Here is a 22755-nt window from a genome sequence, read left to right as displayed (position 1 = left end):
CAACCGGAATAAGGTAAATTCCCCCTTAGAACAATCCGTAATTCTTTTATTTTTGTTTTTTTTGTTTTTTTTTTTTTGCAATAACCACACCACCCGACTGCCGCGGATTCTTCGCGGGTCGGTGGTGGTCCTCTTTGTTTTCTTCGGCGACCTGAGCAGGAGGGGTGGTTGATGTGTGGGCGACCGTCGGGGCTGGGATAAACGTGTATTTGTTGGTGTGGGGGTTGAGTAGTTGAGATCCATTGGGATTGTTTCCATTGTTTTCTTAGATGTTGGGAACAGGAAGAACTTGAGGATTAAGAAATAAATTTGTGAGGTTTATGTATGTGGAAGATAAACAAAAAAAAATTCGGAAAGAAAAAATTTCGAGGAGAAAAAAAAGATAAAGATAAAAATAAAAATAAATGATAACTGGAGAATTGGAGAGAATACAGGAAAAATGATAACGGTAAACCTGGTTGTGGAACAGCTTATTTTTGCATCTCGTATTATTGATTCATTTATTTAATCATGTATTATGCACTTTCATTATGTAGGTCGATCCCTAACGATGGTAAACTTCAGCTATGCTTTCGCACGTAAAATTATGAATATAATATTAAGGCCAGGCATTTAATATTAAAGTTTATACCTTTAGAGGATCTTCCTGCTTCCTTATCTTAGCTTGATCATTCCCAGTTCCAATCTCATTTTCTCGTGCTTCTCTCTGCTTAAAGGTTTAGTCAAGATATCTGCAATTTGATTTTCTGTTTGACAAAAATCCAACTTAATTAAACCTTTTTCTACATTATCTTTAAGAAAGTGGTGTCTAATATGTATATGCTTGACTCTGGAATGGTGAACTGGATCTTTAGAAATACATATTGCACTAGTATTATCACAATAAATAGGAACACAGTCATATGTGATACCAAAATCCCTTAACTGTTGTTTTATCCAAAGGATTTGAGAGCAGCATGCAGCAGCAGCTACGTACTCAGCTTCAGCTGTGGATAAAGCAATATTGTTTTGTTTCTTGGAACCCCAAGAAACCATGCAGGGACCTAAGAATTGAACCATACCTGATGTGCTTTTACGATTTACCAGATCACCAGCATAATCAGCATCAGCATATCCTCTTAAGTCGAATGTTCCACTTCTTGGATAGAACAAACATAAATCGTCTGTTCCTTTGAGGTATCTGAGAATCCTCTTTACAGCAGTCATGTGAGACTCCTTTGGGTTTGACTGGAACCTTGCGCATAAGCCTACACTGAATGAAATGTCAGGTCTACTTGCAGTTAGGTAGAGCAGGGATCCAATCATCCCTCTGTATCTTGTTTGATTCACACTTGTTCCTCTGGGATCTTCGTCTAATCTTGTGGTTGTTCCCATTGGTGTGTGATTCACTTTGGCAGTTTCCATTTCGTACTTTTTGAGGAGTTCTTTCACGTATTTCTGTTGGTGGATCATGATTCCTTCTTTGGTTTGTTTGATTTGCAAACCGAGGAAGAAATTTAGTTCCCCCATCATACTCATTTCAAATTCGCTGCTCATTAAATTTGCAAATTCCTTGCATAAAATTTCGTTAGTTGCACCAAATAATATATCATCAACGTAAATTTGTACAACTAACAAGTCTGCTCCTTTTGATTTTAGAAATAAAGTTTTGTCAATTCTGCCTCGTTTAAAATCATTTTGCAAAAGGAATTTAGATAATCTATCATACCACGATCTAGGCGCTTGCTTCAATCCATAAAGAGCTTTATCAAGCTTATAGATGTGGTTGGGAAATTCAGGATTTTCGAAACCAGGAGGTTGTTCCACATAGACATCTTCTTCTAGAAAACCATTTAAAAAAGCACATTTGACGTCCATTTGGTACAGTTTAAAACCCATAAAAGCAGCAAAGGCAATCAAGATTCTTATAGCTTCTAATCTAGCAACAGGAGCAAAAGTTTCTTCGAAATCAATACCTTCCTGTTGATTGTAGCCTTTGACCACTAACCTTGCCTTGTTCCTTATGATTGTTGCATGTTCATCTTTCTTGTTCCGGAACACCCATTTCAGTCCTATCACTTTCTGGTGCTTAGGTTTGGGTTCCAGGTGCCACACCTTGTTCCTTTCGAACTCATTTTGCTCTTCTTGCATGGCTGTTATCCAATCAGCATCTTCCAGAGCTTCGGTGTGATTTCTTGGCTCTATTGTGGAAAGGAACGCATGAAAGGCACAAAAGTTTCTGAGTTGAGACCTTGTTTGAATTCCCTTTCTAATGTCGCTGACAATTAGTTTCATTGGATGGGAGCTTTGATGTTTCCATGGCTTAGGTTGAAATTGAGCCACGGGAACATCCAAGGTTGCTTCCGTCCTTTGAACGCCTTGATTATCTGCTTGTTCCTCTTGCATAGGAACACCTTGATTCTCTACTTGTTCCTCTTGTATGGGAACACCCTGATTTTCTACTTGTTCCTCTTGCATGGGAGCACCTTGATTTTCTGCTTGTTCCTCTTGCATGGGAACACCCTGATTTTCTGCTTGTTCCTCTTGCACAGGAATTCCTTGATCTTTCTTATGTAGTTCAGCTGGAGAATCTTCCTCATCATTATCTGTAAGGCGAATTAAACCAATATCGAAATTCTCCTGCTCCTGAACTTTATCAATATTATCAGTTTCATCAAGAATAGTATGTGCATTTTTAACTCTTCCAAGAGAGTCTTGGAGAGAGTTATTCCTGTCAGGCAATTCCAAGAACCTACCTTGTACCTCATATCTAACATTATTTAGGTAGGTCATGTGATCTTTATTGGGCTCCAATGCCTTATTACTTTGTTCCTTTACTACACTAAGCTTTTCAAAAAATACTAGAGTTTCAATTGGTGATTCAATTAACCTGTTATTAGAAAAAGATTGAGAGGTTGTGGAACTTACCTCGTTTGATGGATCTTGCATTGTTCCATCAATCTTTGCCATGAGGCACAGGTTGGCAGTTTCTTTTTCTGGTTGGTCATCATCGTCCTCCGAGTCTGTAACATCTCCCCATGCTGCAATCATTGCCTTTTTGGGTTTGGAAAAGGTGGGTTTGTTGCATCTTTCTTTGAGCCGATCCTCTCCTTTTCCTTTTTCATATTCCCACTGAGGGCACTCCCGGATTTGATGGTCTGGATCACCGCATTTGAAGCATCCTTGGCCGGATTTGGAACCAATTGTTCTTCTTCCGGAGTTCCTTCCTTTTTGATTTCCCGGTCTGAGGTTTCTGTATAATCTTTTCATCCTTCTGACCAAAGTGGCAGCCTCTTCTTCATCCGGTTCTGAATCCTCCAGTTCCTCAGCCTTGAGAGCAAGACCTTGGTTCTTGGGATTCTCAGGAACAGCTGATCCTAGATGTAGTTCATGTGTCATTAAGGATCCTGCCAGCTGCTCAATGTTGAATTTGGTGAAATCCTTGGTTTCAAACAATGCAGCGACCTTGGTTCTCCATCGATCATCTTGAGGCATGCTCCTTAGAATTTTCCTAACCTGTTCATCAGAGGGAATAATTCTTCCAAGGGAAACAAGTTCATTAGTAATGTTAGTGAACCGAGTAAACATCTCCTGAATTGTTTCTTGTGGATGCATTTCAAAACGTTCATATTTAGACATCAGTAAATCAATTTTAGAACGTTTGACCTCATTTGTTCCTTCATGTGTTACTTGAAGGAGATCCCAGATTTGCTTTGCGCTCTTGCACCCCATAACTCTATTGTGTTCATGAGGTCCAAGGCCGCAATGCAAAATCTTAACAGCCATAGCGTTGATTTCATATTTTTCAAAATCTTCTTTCACAAATTCAGAAATAGGTTTAGGAACTACCTCATTTTCAGCATTGGTTTTTGTTACCTCGAAGTTACCGACTTCTATGACTCGCCAAACTGATAGTTCTCTGCCTTGATAAAGATCTCCATTCTGTTCTTCCAATATGTATAGAATTTTCCATTGAACATTGGAGGTCTTTGAGTTGAATAACCTTCTTCGAGTTTCTCGTGAGTGTTCATACTTTCCAGGAACTTTTTCTCAACAGGGTTTCCTGTATTTTTGTGAGATCCCGCTCTGATACCAACTGATATTCCAGTAGGAACACTGACAAGAGGGGGGGGGGGGTGAATTGTTTCGTTGAACTTAGGGTGTTCCTTTGCGGAATTTAGAAATTAAAGGAACAACTAACAAATTAGTACGAAGAATGTGAAAACTGAGGAAACTTCTTGATCCTTATCAAGAAGCGAAAACCTCAAACTCTTTTATATATTGTAATCGCTCGAATACAACACACTCAATAACTCGAGTTCCACTTGAACACGAGTTCCTCACAGCAATCCCCGTTGATTACTGTGCTTGCTCCTTTCACACTCTCTCGCTGACTTGACTCTAAGTCACTTTAAGGATCACTCAACCCTTACACTCAAAACTCAAGGATCACTTGATCCTTAACCCCACAACTCAAGGATCACTCGATCCTTAACCCCACAATTACAACTCGAATTATGAAAACTCTAGTATTCAATAAAGCTTATGTACAATAAAGGAACTTTAGGAACACGCTCTTTCGCAAACTGACTTTTTATAAAAACTCTTAAGTTCTTTAGAAATATTGCACGTTGTCAGTTGTGATTTGAGAAATGAAAAACCTTTTCCTTTTATAGAAGAACTTTCTTGGTCAGTTTCCCATGTTCCCCTCAACGGCCACTAACAGTTACTGGGAGCAGTAACGTGCACGTTGATTGAGAGAAACAGGGAGACTTCTTCAAACCACTTTTAACACGTTCAATTTTAGAGAAAATAGTGGGAGTAGTTTTAGGAACAAGTAAAAACCTTTTCTTGGAAAACAAGGAATTCTAAATCAGAATCCAATGTTGATTTTCTCAAAATCGTTTTATTTATTTTCCAAAAGATTTTCCTTTATAAAACTTTATTTTATTTACAAAAACTATTTTCTCAAACATATTAAAACACACGTGTTCCTTTTGTTCCATATTATGCATAAACGTTATTAAAATACTTACATAAAATCTAAACATAAACTCATATGTTGTAGCTTCTATGTTGGCACCTTTTGAAGCATCACCTGAATGCTTCATACATTGTTCCTTCTCCGGAACTTTGATGATCTTCATACTATATGAGGAGCACCCTTAATAACTTGCTTTAGGATCAGTCGTTGAGGATCAGCCTGCTTTAGGAGCAACCGTCTTGGGAACAGCCGTCTTAGGAACAACCGTCGTGGGAACAGCCGTCTTGGGAACAGCCGTCTTAGGAACAGCCGTCTTAGGAACAGCCGTCGTGGGAACAGTCGTCTTAGGAACAGCTGTTCCCGCTGTCTTGGGAACAGCTGTTCCCGCTGTCTTGGGAACAGTTGTTCCCGCTGTCTTGGGAACAGCTGTTCCTGCTGTCTCGGGAACAACTGTCTTGGGAACAACCTTCATATGCAGACTTGATCGATTCTTTAGAAATTCCATGCATTGCTTAGTGTTTGTTCCACATGCTTAGTTTGTCCTACTCAGGCACTCCCTAACTTAGCATTCCAAAAACACACTTAAACAACGATTAGGAAGTTTGCGTTGTCATCATCAAAACTCAGAATCAACAAGTTGTAACAAGTTCTGGTTTCGGATCCTAAAATTTGAACAGAATACCTTGTTGTGCTCTCTACTTACGAAAACAAAACATGTTATATTCAAACTTGTGCATAATCTCGAAATATAAACAATTAAAATCCTTGTTACAATTTTGCAGGGATGATTTTAGGGATTATGCAAATGTTTGCTTCGAGGAATTTGGCAACAAAGTGAAGCATTGGACGACACTGAATGAACCTTGGACCTATACTAGTCGTGGATATGCTACCGGAAACTTTCCACCTGGCCGATGTTCAAAGTGGCAGAAGCTTAATTGTACCGGTGGAGATTCAGCTACTGAGCCATACTTGGTTGCTCACCATCAGCTTCTTGCTCATGCAACAGCAGTTGACTTGTATAGGCGTAAATATCAGGTTTACAAACTAACACTACAAAAATTTGTATTTTTTATGACAACCTAATAACGACGGGTAAAATTCCCGTCGTAAAAGTGCTTTTGCGACGGGGATAACAACCCAACAAAGACGGGAACAATTGTCGCAAATGTCTTTTACGACGGGTTAACGACGGGATTTTCCATTAACGTCGACCCCCTTTTATGACGGGTTCGCGTCGGAAAATCCCGTCGTTCATCAACAATTATTGTCCTTTAGGGACGGGATTTCCCGTCGTTAATAGTACAATTTCTTGTAGCGTAACTTTTGCATTTCTGCAAGTATGAATTTACATGATTTCTTCAATTTCTTGGAGATTTAATAGTTTATCATTATTGTATGACATTCGTAGGCATCTCAAAATGGTGTAATCGGTATCACGTTAGTGGCAAACTGGTTCGTTCCACTGTCACAAGTACCGCGCCATCAGCTTGCAGCCGTGAGAGCGCTTGACTTCATGTTTGGATGGTGAGCTATGTATATTCTCACATTTTTATGTACCACTCAAATTTATTGGTCGATATGATAAACTCATCGGGTCATACCATATATAAGCTCTTACAAGAGATGATATTGACCATATATAAGCCTAGGTGGCAAGTTTTCATATACAAAAATCAATTTCCCTCTTATTTTTTCATGCGAAACAATTTGTCCCAACTCACATGTAAATTATTACGTTAACACCCTCCCTCACATGTAAACCTATATATTTCTCTTTTAATTCGGAAAGCCCATCACTTTCTCGTTGGGCCTTCTTTAATTTGGTCTTCCAGCTTGAGGGTAAATGACCGACCTTTACTTAGGGCAATCAATTATGTTGAGCTTTCTTGCTCCAAACGAATTTCAAATTCTTTCATCTTCCCATTTTTCAATTCACTGGACTCTCCATTATCGGGTATTAATAATGGGTCATGAACATCTGCTCTGATACCATAATAAATCTCAATGGGTCGGCCACTTCTTGCTCATATAAAAGGAGAGTACAACTGCATATAATTCGAGCTCATCCTTATATGTGGTTGTACTATCCTTTGATATAGGCTCGAATAAGGCCTACTAAGATTTATCTCGATGTTAATGTAAATATGTAATGTTACATTTAAAATAAGAAGTTGAAATGGGTTCTTATGTTGGAAAGGTTTCAAACAGGTTTATGGATCCAATAACAAAAGGTGAGTATCCACGTACCATGCGTTCTCTTGTAAGAGACCGGTTGCCTAAATTCTCCGCGGAGCAGTCAATGATGGTGAATGGATCTTTTGATTTTCTGGGATTGAATTATTACACTACCAATTATGCAGCTGATTCTCCTCGTCTGAAGCTTGCAAAACCCAGTTACCTCACTGATTCTACTGTCACACAAACAGGTAATATAACGTATGTTTATAAACAATAGAAAAAATTGACGCCATCAATCTCAACTATGGTCGGTCTACTTTAAAGGATAGTTAATTGGTTGGTTTCTTACAGGGGAGCGAAATGGAATTCCAATTGGTCCAAAGGTAATACTATAACTCGGGATGAGCTGCACTCATGCTCCGTTTGGTAGAGCGTAAAACAGTTTTCCTCTATTTTTAATTTTACATTGTTTGGTTTACAAAGAGTGTAAAACCATTTTCCCTATGAGTAAATTGCTTTCCCAATGATGGAAAACCATTTTCCTTTTCCTTATCTCTCTTGTACACCTCCTCTCACTGCTTGCTTACTTTCCCTTTCATTTTCCTTCTGTTTCATCATTTTTCTTACATAAAACCAAACAACGGAAAACTAACTTAGGAATTGTGTTTTCCATGAAAACGTTTTACACTCAACCAAACGGAGCCTCAATTTTAAAAAGCCATGGCTCGAAGCTAAGTCTAATCTAGAACGGATCAGTATGAACTATATGTTGTTATTTCGGCCATTTGACCAAATTGGTAAAAAAAAATGGACATTGTGCGACAACTTGGTAAAAATAGAAGGTGTCTCAAGCGATAATTTGGTAAATTTTAATCACAACGGTGACAATTAGGTCACGAAATTAGTCGGAATTGAGAAAACCCAACACATGAATTTCACTGCTCCTAATATTAAGCTATGTTCTGTTCATCTTATTTCCACTTATTTCAGGAAAAATAAGTTCAGTTTAGTTTAGAAAAAATAAGGGTTGACCAAGTACAATTTATAACTAAAATAAGTTTGCGGTGCGCTAATTAAAAGCCGCCCCATATTACTTAAAATCGCCCTATTATTTTCCCTTATTTCCCACTAGTACCCTTACTTAATCTTACTTTCAAATTTTCTCGCACCACCACCACCTCCGGCAACCATCGTCGGCCACTACCTCCGGCCACCACCATCACGTCATAAGCGACAAAATGGCCGAGTCTTCACAAGAGTTTTTTTTTTTGTCCGAATTTTTTTTTAGAAACTTATGCATTTTTAGCTTGTACCATGGTACATGCTTATGAATTTTAAGCTTGTACCATAGTACAGACTTATGAGTTTTTAACTTCGACCATGGTATTAACTTATGCAATTTAAGCTTGTACCATGGAAGGAGCTTAAAATTAATAAGCCCGTACCATGGAAGGAGATAAAAATTCATAAGTCTGTAGGCAGATACAGACTTATGAATATTTAGCTTGTATCATGGTACAAACTTATGAATTTTTAGCTCCTTCCATGGTACAAGCTTAAACTGCATAAGTCAATACCTGGTCGAAGCTAAAAACTCAAAAGTCTGTAACATGGTACAAGCTTAAAATTCATAAGCTTGTACCATGGTACAAGCTAAAAATGCATAAGTTTCTAAAAAAAATTCTGGACAAAAAAAAACTCTTGTGAAGAATCGGGCATTTTATCGCCTACGACGTGATGGTAGTGGCCGCCAATGGTGGCTGGAGGTGGTGGTTAGATTTGGGGCGGGTTTATGGGTAAATGTTGAATTAGGGGGGTAAATAAAGATGGGTATATGGGTAAATGAATGGGGCGATTTTGAGTAATATAGGGCGGTAAATAGTAAGCCCCATAAGTTTTAATAAGTTCAGATAAGTTCAGTTCAAATAAGTTCAGGAAAAATAAGTGAAAATTAGGTGAATAGAACGAACCTTTAATTAAGATTTACTTTCTTTGACAATATGAGTACTCCGTACTCATCAGAAAATTAAGTAAGAGGGTAAGGAGGAGAATTGAAAAAGTTCCAAAAGAGAGAAAAAAATGATGTTACGGGTTGGATTTTCTCAATTCTTTGTAACCAATTTGTCGCACAATGTCCATTTTTTTTACCAATTTGGTCAAATGGCCTTTTTATTTCCTAAATTTAGACCGATAATTTTTTTATTTTTTTTTTCTCATTCTACAGGCTGCTTCAGATTTTCTGTTTGTTTATCCACAAGGAATTCGAGATCTTTTGCTTTATTTGAAGAAAAGATATAACAACCCTTTGATTTATATTACAGAGAATGGTACTTCGATAATGATCTACTAAAATTCTAAAAACAAATAAACTTCATTTCTCCACCTTTTGTTTATCTAAAATTTGATTATAAATAAATAATACTCCGTACTTCCGTAGTATAATACACTGTATAATCACACTTCCTATTTAATTTTGTAGGTGTTGATGAGGTTAACAATGACAAATTGTCACTTGAGGAAGCACTTACTGATAAAATGAGGGTGCAGTACCACCATGATCATCTGGCCTTCTTAGATCTTGCAATTAAGTAAGTGATATGGTTAGAGGTGTTCAAAAATCTTTCCGGACCCGAAAAGTGGACCAGACCGGACAGGACCGAAGACACGGTCAAGTCTCGGGGTTGGAAAATATAATTTTCCCGATTTTTGGTCCGCTCAGGTCCCATATAAAGACTGGTTTTGAACCAGAACGGTTTTTTCTTTAAAGAATTACTACTACCTCCGTTTCAGAATGATTTTTACACTTTCTGTTTTTAATCCGTTTCATAATTTTCTTTATTCTTTATTATTCTATTTTTGGACGTAAAAATTTACCACCTTATCTTTCTTACCCCACCATATTTACAATTTTTTACTCACTTTCTTTTTCTTTATTCATTTTTTTCTTCTTACACTTACCCACCATTTAACACAATTTTCTTACTTTATCCATATTTTATTATATTCTACTAACTTCTCTACGTTCATATTTATGCAAATAGTAACCGTAAAGATTTTTATGAAATTGAGGTAGTACATTACTATATTATGAAATATTTATATTAGGTTTTAAAGAAGGCGATGAATAATTGATTTCATATTTATTTTTTTTTACCTTATTTAAAAAAAAAAAATAGAAATAAGCCTAAAATCAGTCCAAAACGGCCTGGCTTTTGGACTGATTTTTCCGGTCAGGTTCCGGTCCGGTCCAAACATAACCATTTCGGTCTTCGAGTCTTGAATATTTTAATATTCGGTTTGGGGTCTGGGTTGGACCGATGAACTGCCCCAGATATGGCGTCTCAGTGCTTGTTCGACTGTTTTTAGATGGTGAAATTGAAAAATGCCAAATAAGTTGAGCGATTCTTGGAAGGAAAATTTGTCAAGAACTAACTCATAAACGGTTTTTAATGAGAAACTACCTTATAAAAAATATTGTAATTAACTACTTTATAAAAATATTATTTGGTACTTAGGTCAGATTATGAACATTGATTTAAAAATCCGGGATTGATTTTATTAGGTGCATATCATGTGACGTCTCACAGAAAAGGGATAATTAAATGGAAGCGTGAGATGTAGACCTTATCAAAGGCGGGTCGTGCTGGATTCGGGTCCGGTCACGACCACAAAAATCGATCTGCCCATTGCATTGGACCAGGCCGGGCCAAGCTTCAGACTAACATGTGTGCCCAAGACCGCTATTTTTTAACCACTATTTCGAGTAAAAAATAGCGGGCTTTTCGGGCCATTTTCGGGGCAGACCGAATTTATAACTAAAATTGTTGTTTTATGTTGTCCAAAGCCCGTATTTGTTTTAAAATTTTCGGGTCAGGTCCAAACATCAGGCCAAAATATTATGCCCAAAACCCGGTAATTTCTGAGTCAGGCCTATATTGATCAGCTCTAGTTAGATGCATAGGCAATAAAGTTAAAACCGAAATTTTAAGTTAACATTCATAATTCGAGAAAAGGTAATATCTTACATCTATAAAAGAAATTATAAAGTACTCCCTCCGTCTCGTTTGGTATTTTTCACGCGTTTTAACGACTAATTAATGTGCATTGAGATTCTTCTAACTTTTTTAATGTAAACGAGGAAAGTACGTTTATTAATAATGTTTTCATTCTTATCAAAATTCTGATATTGGGAAAATGAGAAAAAGTTAATGTCCCAATGGAAAAGTGTGAGATATTAAATGACTCAATAGATTAATTGGTTAAAATAATAATTGGACATAAATTTTAATACAATATTAAATCATTTATGTGATGATATAAAAGGAAATGTAAAGAACATTTTAGGACACCCAAAAGGAAAACGTAAAAAACAAAAAGAGACGGAGAGAGTAGTTAATTACAATATTTTTTTATAAAGTAGTTTTTTGTTTTTGTTAAATTTCCCTTCGTGGAAATTTGAGGTATATTGTTACGTAAGGCTTTTTTGTTTCTCTTTCGGATTCTTAATCATTATTGCATCACTTTCTTATTGTAGGGAAGGTGTCAATGTGAAGGGTTATTTTGTGTGGTCGTTGTTGGACGACTTTGAATGGAGTTCCGGTTATACCGTCCGATTTGGGATCTACTATATTGACTACAAAGATGGATTAAAAAGATACCCTAAACTTTCTGCCTTTTGGTTTAAGAATTTCCTCCAAAACAAGAAATAAGGAATGCCCCTCGAGTAATTAATAAGAATGTTGTAAACCAAATAGTCATACTCCTCCTATATATTTACACTAGTATTTGGTGTACGTGATGCCTGCATACATTTCAAAAATATGCTTGTTAAAGTGTAAGTAAGTAGTGATCCATTAGTTTATAAATATTGAATAAGGGTATTATCGATATTTTACGTGGACATCAAAATATTCAAGAGTTGACTTATATATTTACTTAGTACATGATTTTTACGGGAATGATATGGAGTGGCTAGATTTTTCTCCTATTGATCGAATATCAAATTACTCGCGCGGTAGTTTGAGTCTCGATCGAGTGGCATAACACGTTGTGACTTTGAATACCATATTATAGTGTTTACTAAGTGATAGTTCAGTAGGAACACTTGACAAGAGGGGGGGTGAATTGTTTCTTGGGAACTTGGGTAAGTTTCTTGCGGAATTTAAACAATAAAGAGACTGAGAACAATGAGCGAAGAAAGATATAAAACGGAGGAACCTTCTTGACCCTAATCAAGAAGAACCTCACTACTCTTTTATATTAATGCAATAACTCTATTACAAATACACTCTTTAACTCGAGTTCCTCTCGAACACGAGTTCCCCACAACAATCCCCTTCGATTACTGTGCTACTCTTTCTCTCTCTGACTTAACTCTAAGTCGCTCCTTTTCTCTTTGACTTAACTCTAAGTCACTGTTTCTCTCTTTGACTAAACTCTTAGTCGCTCTTTCTCTCTTTGACTTAACTCTAAGTCACTCAAGGATCACTCAATCCTTAAACCCAAAATACAATATGATAGATAGATTCTAGTACGTAATAAAGCTTATAATAATAAGGAACTCAAGGAACACTCTATTTTGCCAACTGATTCTTTTAAAACGTTTAGACTCTTTAAGATAGATTTGGTAAAAATCAGTTGTATTTTGAAAAGCCAAAACTCTTCTCCTTTTATAGGAGAGTTTTACCTAAGATTGGGTACCCATGTTCTCCTCAACTACCCACTAACTGTTACTGCTCAGTAACATGGGCATAGTTGGAGAGAAACAGGGAGACCAAATCAAAACACTACTTGCACGTTTAAACAGAAATACGTGGGAGAGTTTTAAGGATCATGGAAAATCTTTTGCTTGAGAAACAAGGAGAATGAAAACAGAATCCTATGTTTACATTTATTAGTTAAATTCATTTTATTTATTAACAAAGATTTTCCAACTTAAAACTCTTTTATAATTACAGTTAATATATTTCAATTTAAAACGTACCAAAATACTTAGGTTCCTTTCGTTCCAAATTACGTATAAACAATATTAAATACTTACATAAATCCTAAACATAAACTCATATGTTGTAGTCTTCATGTTGCACCTTTAGAAGCTTCACTCGAAGTCTTCCCAATTTGTTCCTTCTCTGGAACATCGAGGATCCACATAATATATGAGGATCTCGCCTTAGGAACTCGCCTAAGGATCTCGCCTTTGTAAACTTGCTTAATGATTATATCTTCAATGTAGTGTCTGACATGGATCAATTACTTGCTTATATTCCACGTTGCTTAGTTTATCCAACTCAGGATCTCCTTAACTTAGCATTATCCCTCTAAGGATCTCGGAACCTATTATGCAACATAACTTAACCAATTGTCAGGAGTTTGCTTTGTCATCATCAAAACTTTAGGGTCAACAATATTCCCCCTTTTTGGTGATGACAACAAAAGCAAACTTTCACTAAATGCAATAATAATCAATTAGCATAAATATAAAGCAATAAATTAAATAAAGTATTTTTATAAAAATTAATCTAAATTTCCTAAATGAAATTAAGGAAAATTGAAATTAATTTTAATAAACGAAAATAAAATTAAAAACGAGAAATAAAATTTTATAAACTTACATCGAGAAGAGAGTAGTGAGACGGACTCAAGTGATCAATTTAAGTTAAGTTTGCATTCATTTCCCCCTGTTGGCATTAACAAAAAGTAGAAATACACAATACTAATATATACCGATTAGAGCGCCCTCCGATCAACGGCTGGCAAACTAAGTTAGCCTCAAAGTTAAGTTACAACGTACTAATTTCGAATATAAAACATAATAATTAACAAGCCAAGTTCTTAGAGATACGATCTTTTAGGAGTTCCACAGAAATAAAAGAATAAAAATCGTATGTTTCCCAACAGAGGGTGACATACCAAAAAGAATATAAAAATTAAAGTAAAAGGTTCCAAAAAAAATCAAAAGCATAATGTAACACAAATGGATAGGATCAGGAAAGATGGCTTAGGTATGTAGCAAGTGTAAGTTGTTTCTTTTTCAACTGCATATCAATCCACATCCTTTCTCAATTTCTACTGCGTCCATTCATTCTTCCACTTTCTCATCATTATCCTAATCATCACAAGATATATCAACAAACAACAGAGGACTGTTCACCTTAGGAACCACGTTGTTAACCCTTTCATATTTTTTCTTTTTTTTTTCTTTTTTTTTTCTTTTTTTTTAAAACAACGTCATCCCTTTAATATAACTCAATCACCCATAAAATCCTTAATAAGAATGAAAACCTCCTTAGCCAAACTTGCATCCCTTACCAAATAAACCCGGTTTTTTGTACGTTCCCCCTGAGAACGAGCATTGCCCTTTTTTTTTCGGGTTTTTGTAAGCATCCCACTACCCGACCGCCGCTCTCTTCGCGGGTAGGTGGTGTTTCTTCTCTGCGGCTTCGTCGAACTAGGTAAAGAGGGAAGATGAGTCGCGGGTTGGTGACGGTTCGGGGCGGAGAACCGATGGGTTAGTTTGGGCGGGCGACGATTCTGGATCAGCAGCCACCACCAGCGAAGGGACGTGGGTCACCGACGCTGGTGGCTCGCGTTTCCTTGAGGGGTTGGTCAGTTTTGCTGGTGACGCGACGGTGGGCTCCGCGGCTGGGCTCGGTCGGTTGGCCGGGTCGAGTCCGGTCGCTGGGCTGAGTGCGACTTGGCCGGTGGTCGTGGCCTGCTGGGTCTGGCCGCCGGCGGTGGTGGTATTGGTTTCAAATTTGGGGATTTTTCATTGTTAGGGTTTGAATTTGGGGATTTTTTATTTTTAGGGTTTCTTGTGTTTGAAATTGATGAGTTTTGAATTTGTGGTGGATTTGGGTATGAGAGATCCATAGGTGTTATCCATTAGCTTTTAATTTTGGAAAAAATAAAATTTAATGGAAAAAATAAATAAAAATATGGATATATAAAAAGAAATAAAAATAATAAAAATAATTTGTGGAAAAATAAAAGATGGAAGAAAATTGTAACAAAAAGAATATATCCATGATCCTCCTATTTTAGTGGAACTGTTTTAATTACGTATCTCATATTGCTTGACTAATTAAATACATATTTTAAATTTAAATTTTTAGTTGTTCCTTAACAATGGTAAACTTCAGTTATGCTTTACGCACATGTATTTATAATGGTATATAGTAGTTATGCATAAATCTATAAAAGTAATACCTTGTGAGGAACTTTCCTGCTTACTTATCTCAGCTTGATCATCCCGAGGTCCAATCTCATTTTCCCGTGTTTCTTTCTGCTTGTTTACTTTGCATGTTCCTTGCACAAATTTTCATTAGTTGTACCAAACAGTATATTATCAACGTAAAATTGTACAACTAGTGAGTCAGTTCCTTTTGATTTTAAGAATAAAGTTTTGTCATATCTGCTTCGTTTAAAATCATTTTTCATAAGGATTTTAGATAATATTTCGCACCACGATCTTGTAACTTGCTTTAACCCATGGAGAGCTTTGTCAGGCTTATAGATGTGATTTGAAAATTCATGATTTTTATAATGGGGAGGTTGTTCCACACAAACGTCCTTTTTAAAAAATTCATTTATGGAGACACGTTTGACGTCCATGTGGTACAACTTAATTTCTGTAAAGGCTGCAAAAACAATTAAAGTTTTTATAGTTTCTAATCTAACAACAGGAACAAAAGTTTCTTCGAAATTAGTACCTTCCTGTTGATTGTAGCCTTTAACAACTAACCTTGCTCTGTTCCTGACCATTGTTCCACATTTATCAAGCTTGATCCTGTACATCCATTTGAGTTCTATCCCCTTCTGGTTATTTGGCTTGATTATGGAGAGGAACGCATGGAAAGTACAGAAGTTCCTAAGTTCAGATCTTGTCACAATTCCTCTTTCAATGTCGCTGACGATCAGATCCATTGGAGAGGAACTCTGATGTTTCCATGGCTTAGGTTGAGATTGAGCCACAAGAATATTCAAACTTTCCTCAGTTACTTCTGTTTCTTGAGTTCCTTGAGATCCTCGAGTTCCTTGTTCCTGTTGAATAATAGGGTGATCCTCAGGAACAGGAACTTCTGGATCATGAACTCTAAGATCTTGTTCCTCTTGAGTAGGAACTCCCTGATTCACTTTGATTTCTTGAACTCCTGATTCAACTGTCTCTTTATGTTGTCTAGCTGGAGAAGTTTCCTCATTGTTATCTGTGAAGTGAATCAAACCATTTTCGAAATCCTTCTGTTCCTGAACTTCATTAGTTTCATCAAGCATAATATGTACATTTTCAACTCTTTTAAAAGAGTCTTTAAGAGAGGTGTTCCTGTCAGGCAACTGAAAGAACCTACCATGTACATCAGATTTAACATTATCGAGGTAGGTTGTGTGTTCTTTGCTAAGTTCCATTGCCTTGTCACTTTGAGCCTTTATTACGATAAGCTTTTTAAAAATGTCTAGAGTTTCTATCTATAATTCCACTAATTTATTTACAGACAGAGATTGAAGAGTTGAGGAACTTACTTCACTTGATGGATCTTGTGTTGATTCATCGATCTTTGCCATAAGACAAAGGTTTGCTGTTTCTTCTGGTTGATCCTCATCTTCTTCCGAGTCAGTGGCTTCTTCCCAAGCTTCGATCATTGCCTTCTTGAAGTTGGGCTTGGCAAAGGTGGATTTGTTGAATCTTTCCTTATATTGATCCTTTCCCTTGCCTTTCCCTTTTTCATTTTCCCACTGAGGGCAGTCTTTGATTTGATGGTCAGAATCACCGCACTTGAAACATCCTTGGTCAGACTTGGAACCGCTTGGTTTTCTCATTGAGTTCCTTCCTCTTAGATTTCCAGGTTTAGAGTTCCTGTAAAATCTTTTCATTCTTCTGACCAACGTAGCAACCTCATCTTCATCAGGTTCTGAGTCCTCCTGTTCCTCAGCCTTGAGAGCAAGGCCTCGGTTCTCAGGAACAGCTGCTCCTAGATGTAATTCATGAGTCATCAAGGATCCCGCCAATTGTTCAATGTTGAATTTGGTGAAGTCCTTTGTTTCAAACAATGCAGTGACCTTGGTTCTCCATCTATCATCCTGTGGCATGCTCCTTAGGATCTTCCTAACCTGTTCATCAGAGGGAATAATTCTTCCAAGAGAAACTAGCTCATTAGTAATGTTAGTGAAACGAGTAAACATTTCTTGTATTGTTTCTCTTGGTTGCATTTCGAAACGTTCATACTTAGACATTAATAAATCAATTTTTGAACGTTTGACCTCATTAGTTCCTTCATGAGTTATTTGAAGGAGATCCCAAATTCGCTTTGCGCTCTTGCACCCCATAACTCTGTTATGTTCATGAGGTCCAAGGCCGCAATGCAGGATTTTCACAGCCATTGCGTTGTTCAAATTTCTCAAAATCTTCCTTAGTAAATCCAGACATGGTTTAGGAACTACCTCATTTTGAGCATTGGTCATTGTTACCTCGAAATCACCGACTTCTATGACTCGCCAGACTTGATAGTTCTCTGCCTTGATATAGATCTCCAACCTGTTCTTCCAGTAGGTGTAGAATTTCCCGTTGAACATTGGAGGTTTTTGAGTGGAATAACCTTCCTCGAGTTTCTCGTAAGCGTTCATACTTTCCAGGAACTTTTTCTCAACAGGGTTTCCTGTATTTTTGTGAGATCCTGCTCTGATACCAACTGATAGTTCAGTAGGAACACTTGACAAGAGGGGGGGTGAATTGTTTCTTGGGAACTTGGGTAAGTTTCTTGCGGAATTTAAACAATAAAGAGACTGAGAACAATGAGCGAAGAAAGATATAAAACGGAGGAACCTTCTTGACCCTAATCAAGAAGAACCTCACTACTCTTTTGTATTAATGCAATAACTCTATTACAAATACACTCTTTAACTCGAGTTCCTCTCGAACACGAGTTCCCCACAGCAATCCCCTTCGATTACTGTGCTACTCTTTCTCTCTCTGACTTAACTCTAAGTCGCTCCTTTTCTCTTTGACTTAACTCTAAGTCACTGTTTCTCTCTTTGACTAAACTCTTAGTCGCTCTTTCTCTCTTTGACTTAACTCTAAGTCACTCAAGGATCACTCAATCCTTAAACCCAAAATACAATATGATAGATAGATTCTAGTACGTAATAAAGCTTATAATAATAAGGAACTCAAGGAACACTCTATTTTGCCAACTGATTCTTTTAAAACGTTTAGGCTCTTTAAGATAGATTTGGTAGAAATCAGTTGTATTTTGAAAAGCCAAAACTCTTCTCCTTTTATAGGAGAGTTTTACCTAAGATTGGGTACCCATGTTCTCCTCAACTACCCACTAACTGTTACTGCTCAGTAACATGGGCATAGTTGGAGAGAAACAGGGAGACCAAATCAAAACACTACTTGCACGTTTAAACAGAAATACGTGGGAGAGTTTTAAGGATCATGGAAAATCTTTTGCTTGAGAAACAAGGAGAATGAAAACAGAATCCTATGTTTACATTTATTAGTTAAATTCATTTTATTTATTAACAAAGATTTTCCAACTTAAAACTCTTTTATAATTACAGTTAATATATTTCAATTTAAAACGTACCAAAATACTTAGGTTCCTTTCGTTCCAAATTACGTATAAACAATATTAAATACTTACATAAATCCTAAACATAAACTCATATGTTGTAGTCTTCATGTTGCACCTTTAGAAGCTTCACTCGAAGTCTTCCCAATTTGTTCCTTCTCTGGAACATCGAGGATCCACATAATATATGAGGATCTCGCCTTAGGAACTCGCCTAAGGATCTCGCCTTTGTAAACTTGCTTAATGATTATATCTTCAATCTAGTGTCTGACATGGATCAATTACTTGCTTATATTCCACATTGCTTAGTTTATCCAACCCAGGATCTCCTTAACTTAGCATTATCCCTCCAAGGATCTCGGAACCTATTATGCAACATAACTTAACCAATTGTCAGGAGTTTGCTTTGTCATCATCAAAACTTTAGGGTCAACACTAAGTTCATCTCTTTTATGTATGTTGGATGATTGTAGTCGATATAAAAATGAAACAAATTAATATATGAAGATTTCCCTACCTTTTTTTGAAACATGTATAATAGGTTATATAATTTAAATGATTTAGTTTCCTATTTAAATCATGACACATAATCATGCCATGTCATTATTCAGCGCGTCTCCTGTGAGACCCGTCACACCATCAACTTGATAGTGTGACGAGCGCGAAATCAATAGCGTACCTCCCCTAAAACTATAAAAAAAGTAACAGATCTAAACTATAGAAGTAACATACCTAAACTAAAAAAGTACCTCCTCTAAAATTATTGTTAGTTTTACAGAGTTCCTCAAGAGGGGGGGTGAATTGATATTTTACGTATTTATAAAAATTAAACTACAAGGAACAGAAATAGTAAAATATGCAAGCAAGATTTAGCGTGGAAAACTCTCTAGGCCCAATAGAGAGGAAAAAACCACGGCCCCTTTGGGGACTTAAACACTTTCACTAATTAGGCAAAACAACTTAGTTTCTTTACAAACCTAATCTACTCGGGCCACAATCTGCCAATCGCCTCTGATTGCAGATGACTAGGAACAACCCTCTTTGTTCCTTCCCTTATGGAAACAGTCCCTCAACTGTTCCTACTCACTGATCTCTCGTGAGATCTTCTCTCTTGCTCAAGTAAGCCTGACTCAGGCTTAACATACAATAACTCAACACTTTAATCAAACGTATAAGAATTAATTAACTACTTAACATACGATATAAGACTAAGTAACAAATACTGCTCTATATGGGAACAGGAACAGACTTCTTTAAAGATTAAGACTTTAAGGGTGATACCTGAAAGCTTCCGGTTGATGTAAATAAGTCTGATGAAAAGTTTCGCAAAGAACAAAGGTTGTATTTATACGAATCCAAGTGTTTAACCTAGATTCAAATCCAACCCAGTTTAGGACTCTTTTTAATAGATAGATTTTCGCAAATCTTACCTCAAACGCGTTTAGGAAAATCAATCTTTTCGTATTTTGAGAGTTATATGTTAACTCAAATTCAAGAGTATAACTTCAAAACGGTTTTGTAAAATCAGTTTAAAACATTTGATGTTTATCTTTTTGTAAAAGTAAAACTGATTTATTTCGTTTCACGATATAACTAGGACTCTTCAAAATACTCTGTTCCCATACTAAGCATGTACTAAATTACATTGGTCTTATACCTTTCGACCCTTATAGAATTTGCTTGACTTGATCCTTGATTTAATCTTGCCACGTACTTTGAACCTAATTACTTCAAAGCTCCCTAGCTTGCTTCGGTTGTTGCATTTGTCCTTCTTTAAATATTAACCTGTTCCTGACATTCTCCAAAACGAATTATTAGTAGAAGGTAAGCTTGTCATCATCAAAACCAGGAATCAACAATTTCCCCCTTTTTGATGATGACAACCTTACAACTTGATAGGAGTAAATAACTTAAGGAATGAGATATGTAACCTGACAATCCAGAGTCAAAAACTTAACCAGGAACAGATGAGTCGCTTAGGTGGTGAACCCAAGTATAAAAACAAATATAATGGAACAAAAGTTGTCCTCTCAATATCTTCCCCCTTTGGAATTATCAAAAAGGGAGTAGGGAAAAACGCCGAACCAAAGGAGAAGAAGAAGAAGGAGGATATGGGAATCATATTACCCTAGCAAGCAGATAGTCATCATGCAGCTCAAGTCGGTCAACGAGTTTGACCGCACCCCTGCAAGCAGAACAAGATAAACGCAACATATAGCACAATACAAGCAAAAATTCTACAAGTCAGAGTGGGGCAACTATCAGAACGTAGGAAAAGCGCACTAATGAGCATTAGTCATAAACTTGGCGCATCCAAAAACCAAACCAAAAAAATTGTTTAAAGAGCCAGCAAAACAAAATAAAATGTTTGATGGACAACAGATTATATGGGGTAGGATAAGCAAAGATTTTGTAGCAGGGTCAGGTTTGGGGAGATCCAGGAGCAGCATCCTCAGCATGTGTCACCTCCTCGACGATTATGTCAGCAAGACGTTCTGTCATGTCATTGAAGAACTCTGCCTGGTCCTGCTGCATCTTGTGAATGAGCTCCTGCAAAGAAGTAACAGCTGACAACAGAACCACATTGTCCAGCTGCAATTGATCCACTTTAGCCACCAAGAGCTGCACTGAACCGTCTGGTGAGGGAGCAGCAGATTGGGTTTCACCATCTTTGTCTGATTCTGAATCCTCGACCCTGTAGACCGGAGGAATTCCTTTGGAAGAGCTGGCTAGACGGCTACTGCGACGGATAGGCTGATAAGATGATGTGGTTGGAATGTTCTTGGGAGAGGAGGTGGCTTTGATTGGACTTGTCTCCTTTGGACATAGGTCAACAGGAACACCCTCTGTCTGACCCTCTGTCTCATGGCAAGGAAGTGGTGCCTCCTCTTCCGCATCTGACAGTTCATCTCCCTCATCAAGCTCTTCTTCTACTCCTTCTAAATCATCCTCCTCCTCATCGACATCTTCTTCTCCCTCTTCCTCCTGAGGTCTAGTATCTCCCACATTCGTCTTACCAACACAGACGACTCCATCCACTACACTCAGGCTAATCCCATTCAAGCAAGCTTTGTTAAGGATATGGGCAGGAGTAAGAGGTTCAGCTGAGTAACGAGTAAGGTCAACCCCAACCTTTCTCATGATGAAGGTGAGAAGAGACCCATACCCAATCATATTGTTCTGGGAGATGGAGTGAGTGAGATGGGAGATAAAAACGACATGAAAGTTTATTTGACGCTGAGATTCTAGGAGAAAGATGTAGATCAGATCTAACCTGCTTGCCAAAGCACGCTTGTCATGACGCGGAACAATACCTCGTCGGACCACATTAAAAAGGACCTTTTGAAAAGGAGTGAGGACAGACTGGTTGAGAGCTTTTGGGTGTTTCCCTTGACCACCAAAATATGAGTAAACTTCCTTCATTGTTGCACCCCCGAGCTCAATTGGACCCTTTCCCTTGTGATAGACCTCCTCCCCTAACACTGGGACTTTGAACCAAGACCCTAATTTCTCAGAATCGAAGCTAAATTGTTTCCCATTGACTTCAGAACTACAAATTCCCTTTTGATTGACAAAGTTTGAGCAAAATTCCCCCATTGCTTCTGGATATATGCAAGCTTTAGAACAAACCTCAAAAAGATAGGTCCAACCTTGAGACTCGATCGTCTCCAACAATTCTACAAACCCTATTTCCCGACACCAACCAAAATCTATGCTAAGACCAGGGAGCATACGATCTGGGGGAAAATAGAAAAATTTTGTGGGTTCGAGTTTTACCTTCTTCTCAGCTGGAAGATGAGGTTCCCCCTGAGTCAAAGCAGCAACTTCCTTCTTCAAGACCAGTTTTCGTTTGGTGGCGAGTTTTGTAGTTGATTTTGTGGCTGGTGGTTTTGGTGTTGGTTGTTTGGGAGGCATTGTTTCCGGATAAATGGCTTGAAGAGGTATGACGGTGATGATGGGTGTAGAAGGAGAAGATGAATTTGTAGGGTTTGGGAATTGGAGTTTGTAGAGGGTCATGATTTTATAGGCAGGGCTGTTGCGATT

The 22755-nt window shown here is 37.4% G+C and overlaps 1 protein-coding gene across 1 annotated transcript; it reads left to right on the top strand.

The window, feature by feature from the left end:
• The first annotated feature begins 3434 nt into the window (after positions 1-3434).
• On the top strand, positions 3435-11853 carry LOC110788033 (beta-glucosidase 12-like). The gene is made up of 8 exons (XM_056838809.1): positions 3435-3448; positions 5746-6001; positions 6375-6490; positions 7175-7392; positions 7496-7527; positions 9369-9471; positions 9624-9732; positions 11679-11853. Exons 1-8 carry the CDS (start codon positions 3435-3437, stop codon positions 11851-11853), a joined length of 1023 nt encoding a protein of 340 aa, XP_056694787.1.
• The last annotated feature ends 10902 nt before the right edge of the window (positions 11854-22755 follow it).

Source organism: Spinacia oleracea, chromosome 3 (genome assembly GCF_020520425.1).
Source record: "Spinacia oleracea cultivar Varoflay chromosome 3, BTI_SOV_V1, whole genome shotgun sequence".
In the NCBI taxonomy this organism is placed as follows: domain Eukaryota; kingdom Viridiplantae; phylum Streptophyta; class Magnoliopsida; order Caryophyllales; family Amaranthaceae; genus Spinacia; species Spinacia oleracea.
This window is presented reverse-complemented; position numbering and strand designations above follow the sequence as displayed.

Bases quoted from the DNA above. Each gene is read 5' to 3' on its own strand.
- LOC110788033 (XM_056838809.1), top strand. The intron at 6,491-7,174 runs GTGAGCTATGTA...GGTTTCAAACAG, and splicing joins CTTGACTTCATGTTTGGATG to GTTTATGGATCCAATAACAA. The intron at 9,733-11,678 runs GTAAGTGATATG...TTCTTATTGTAG, and splicing joins TTCTTAGATCTTGCAATTAA to GGAAGGTGTCAATGTGAAGG.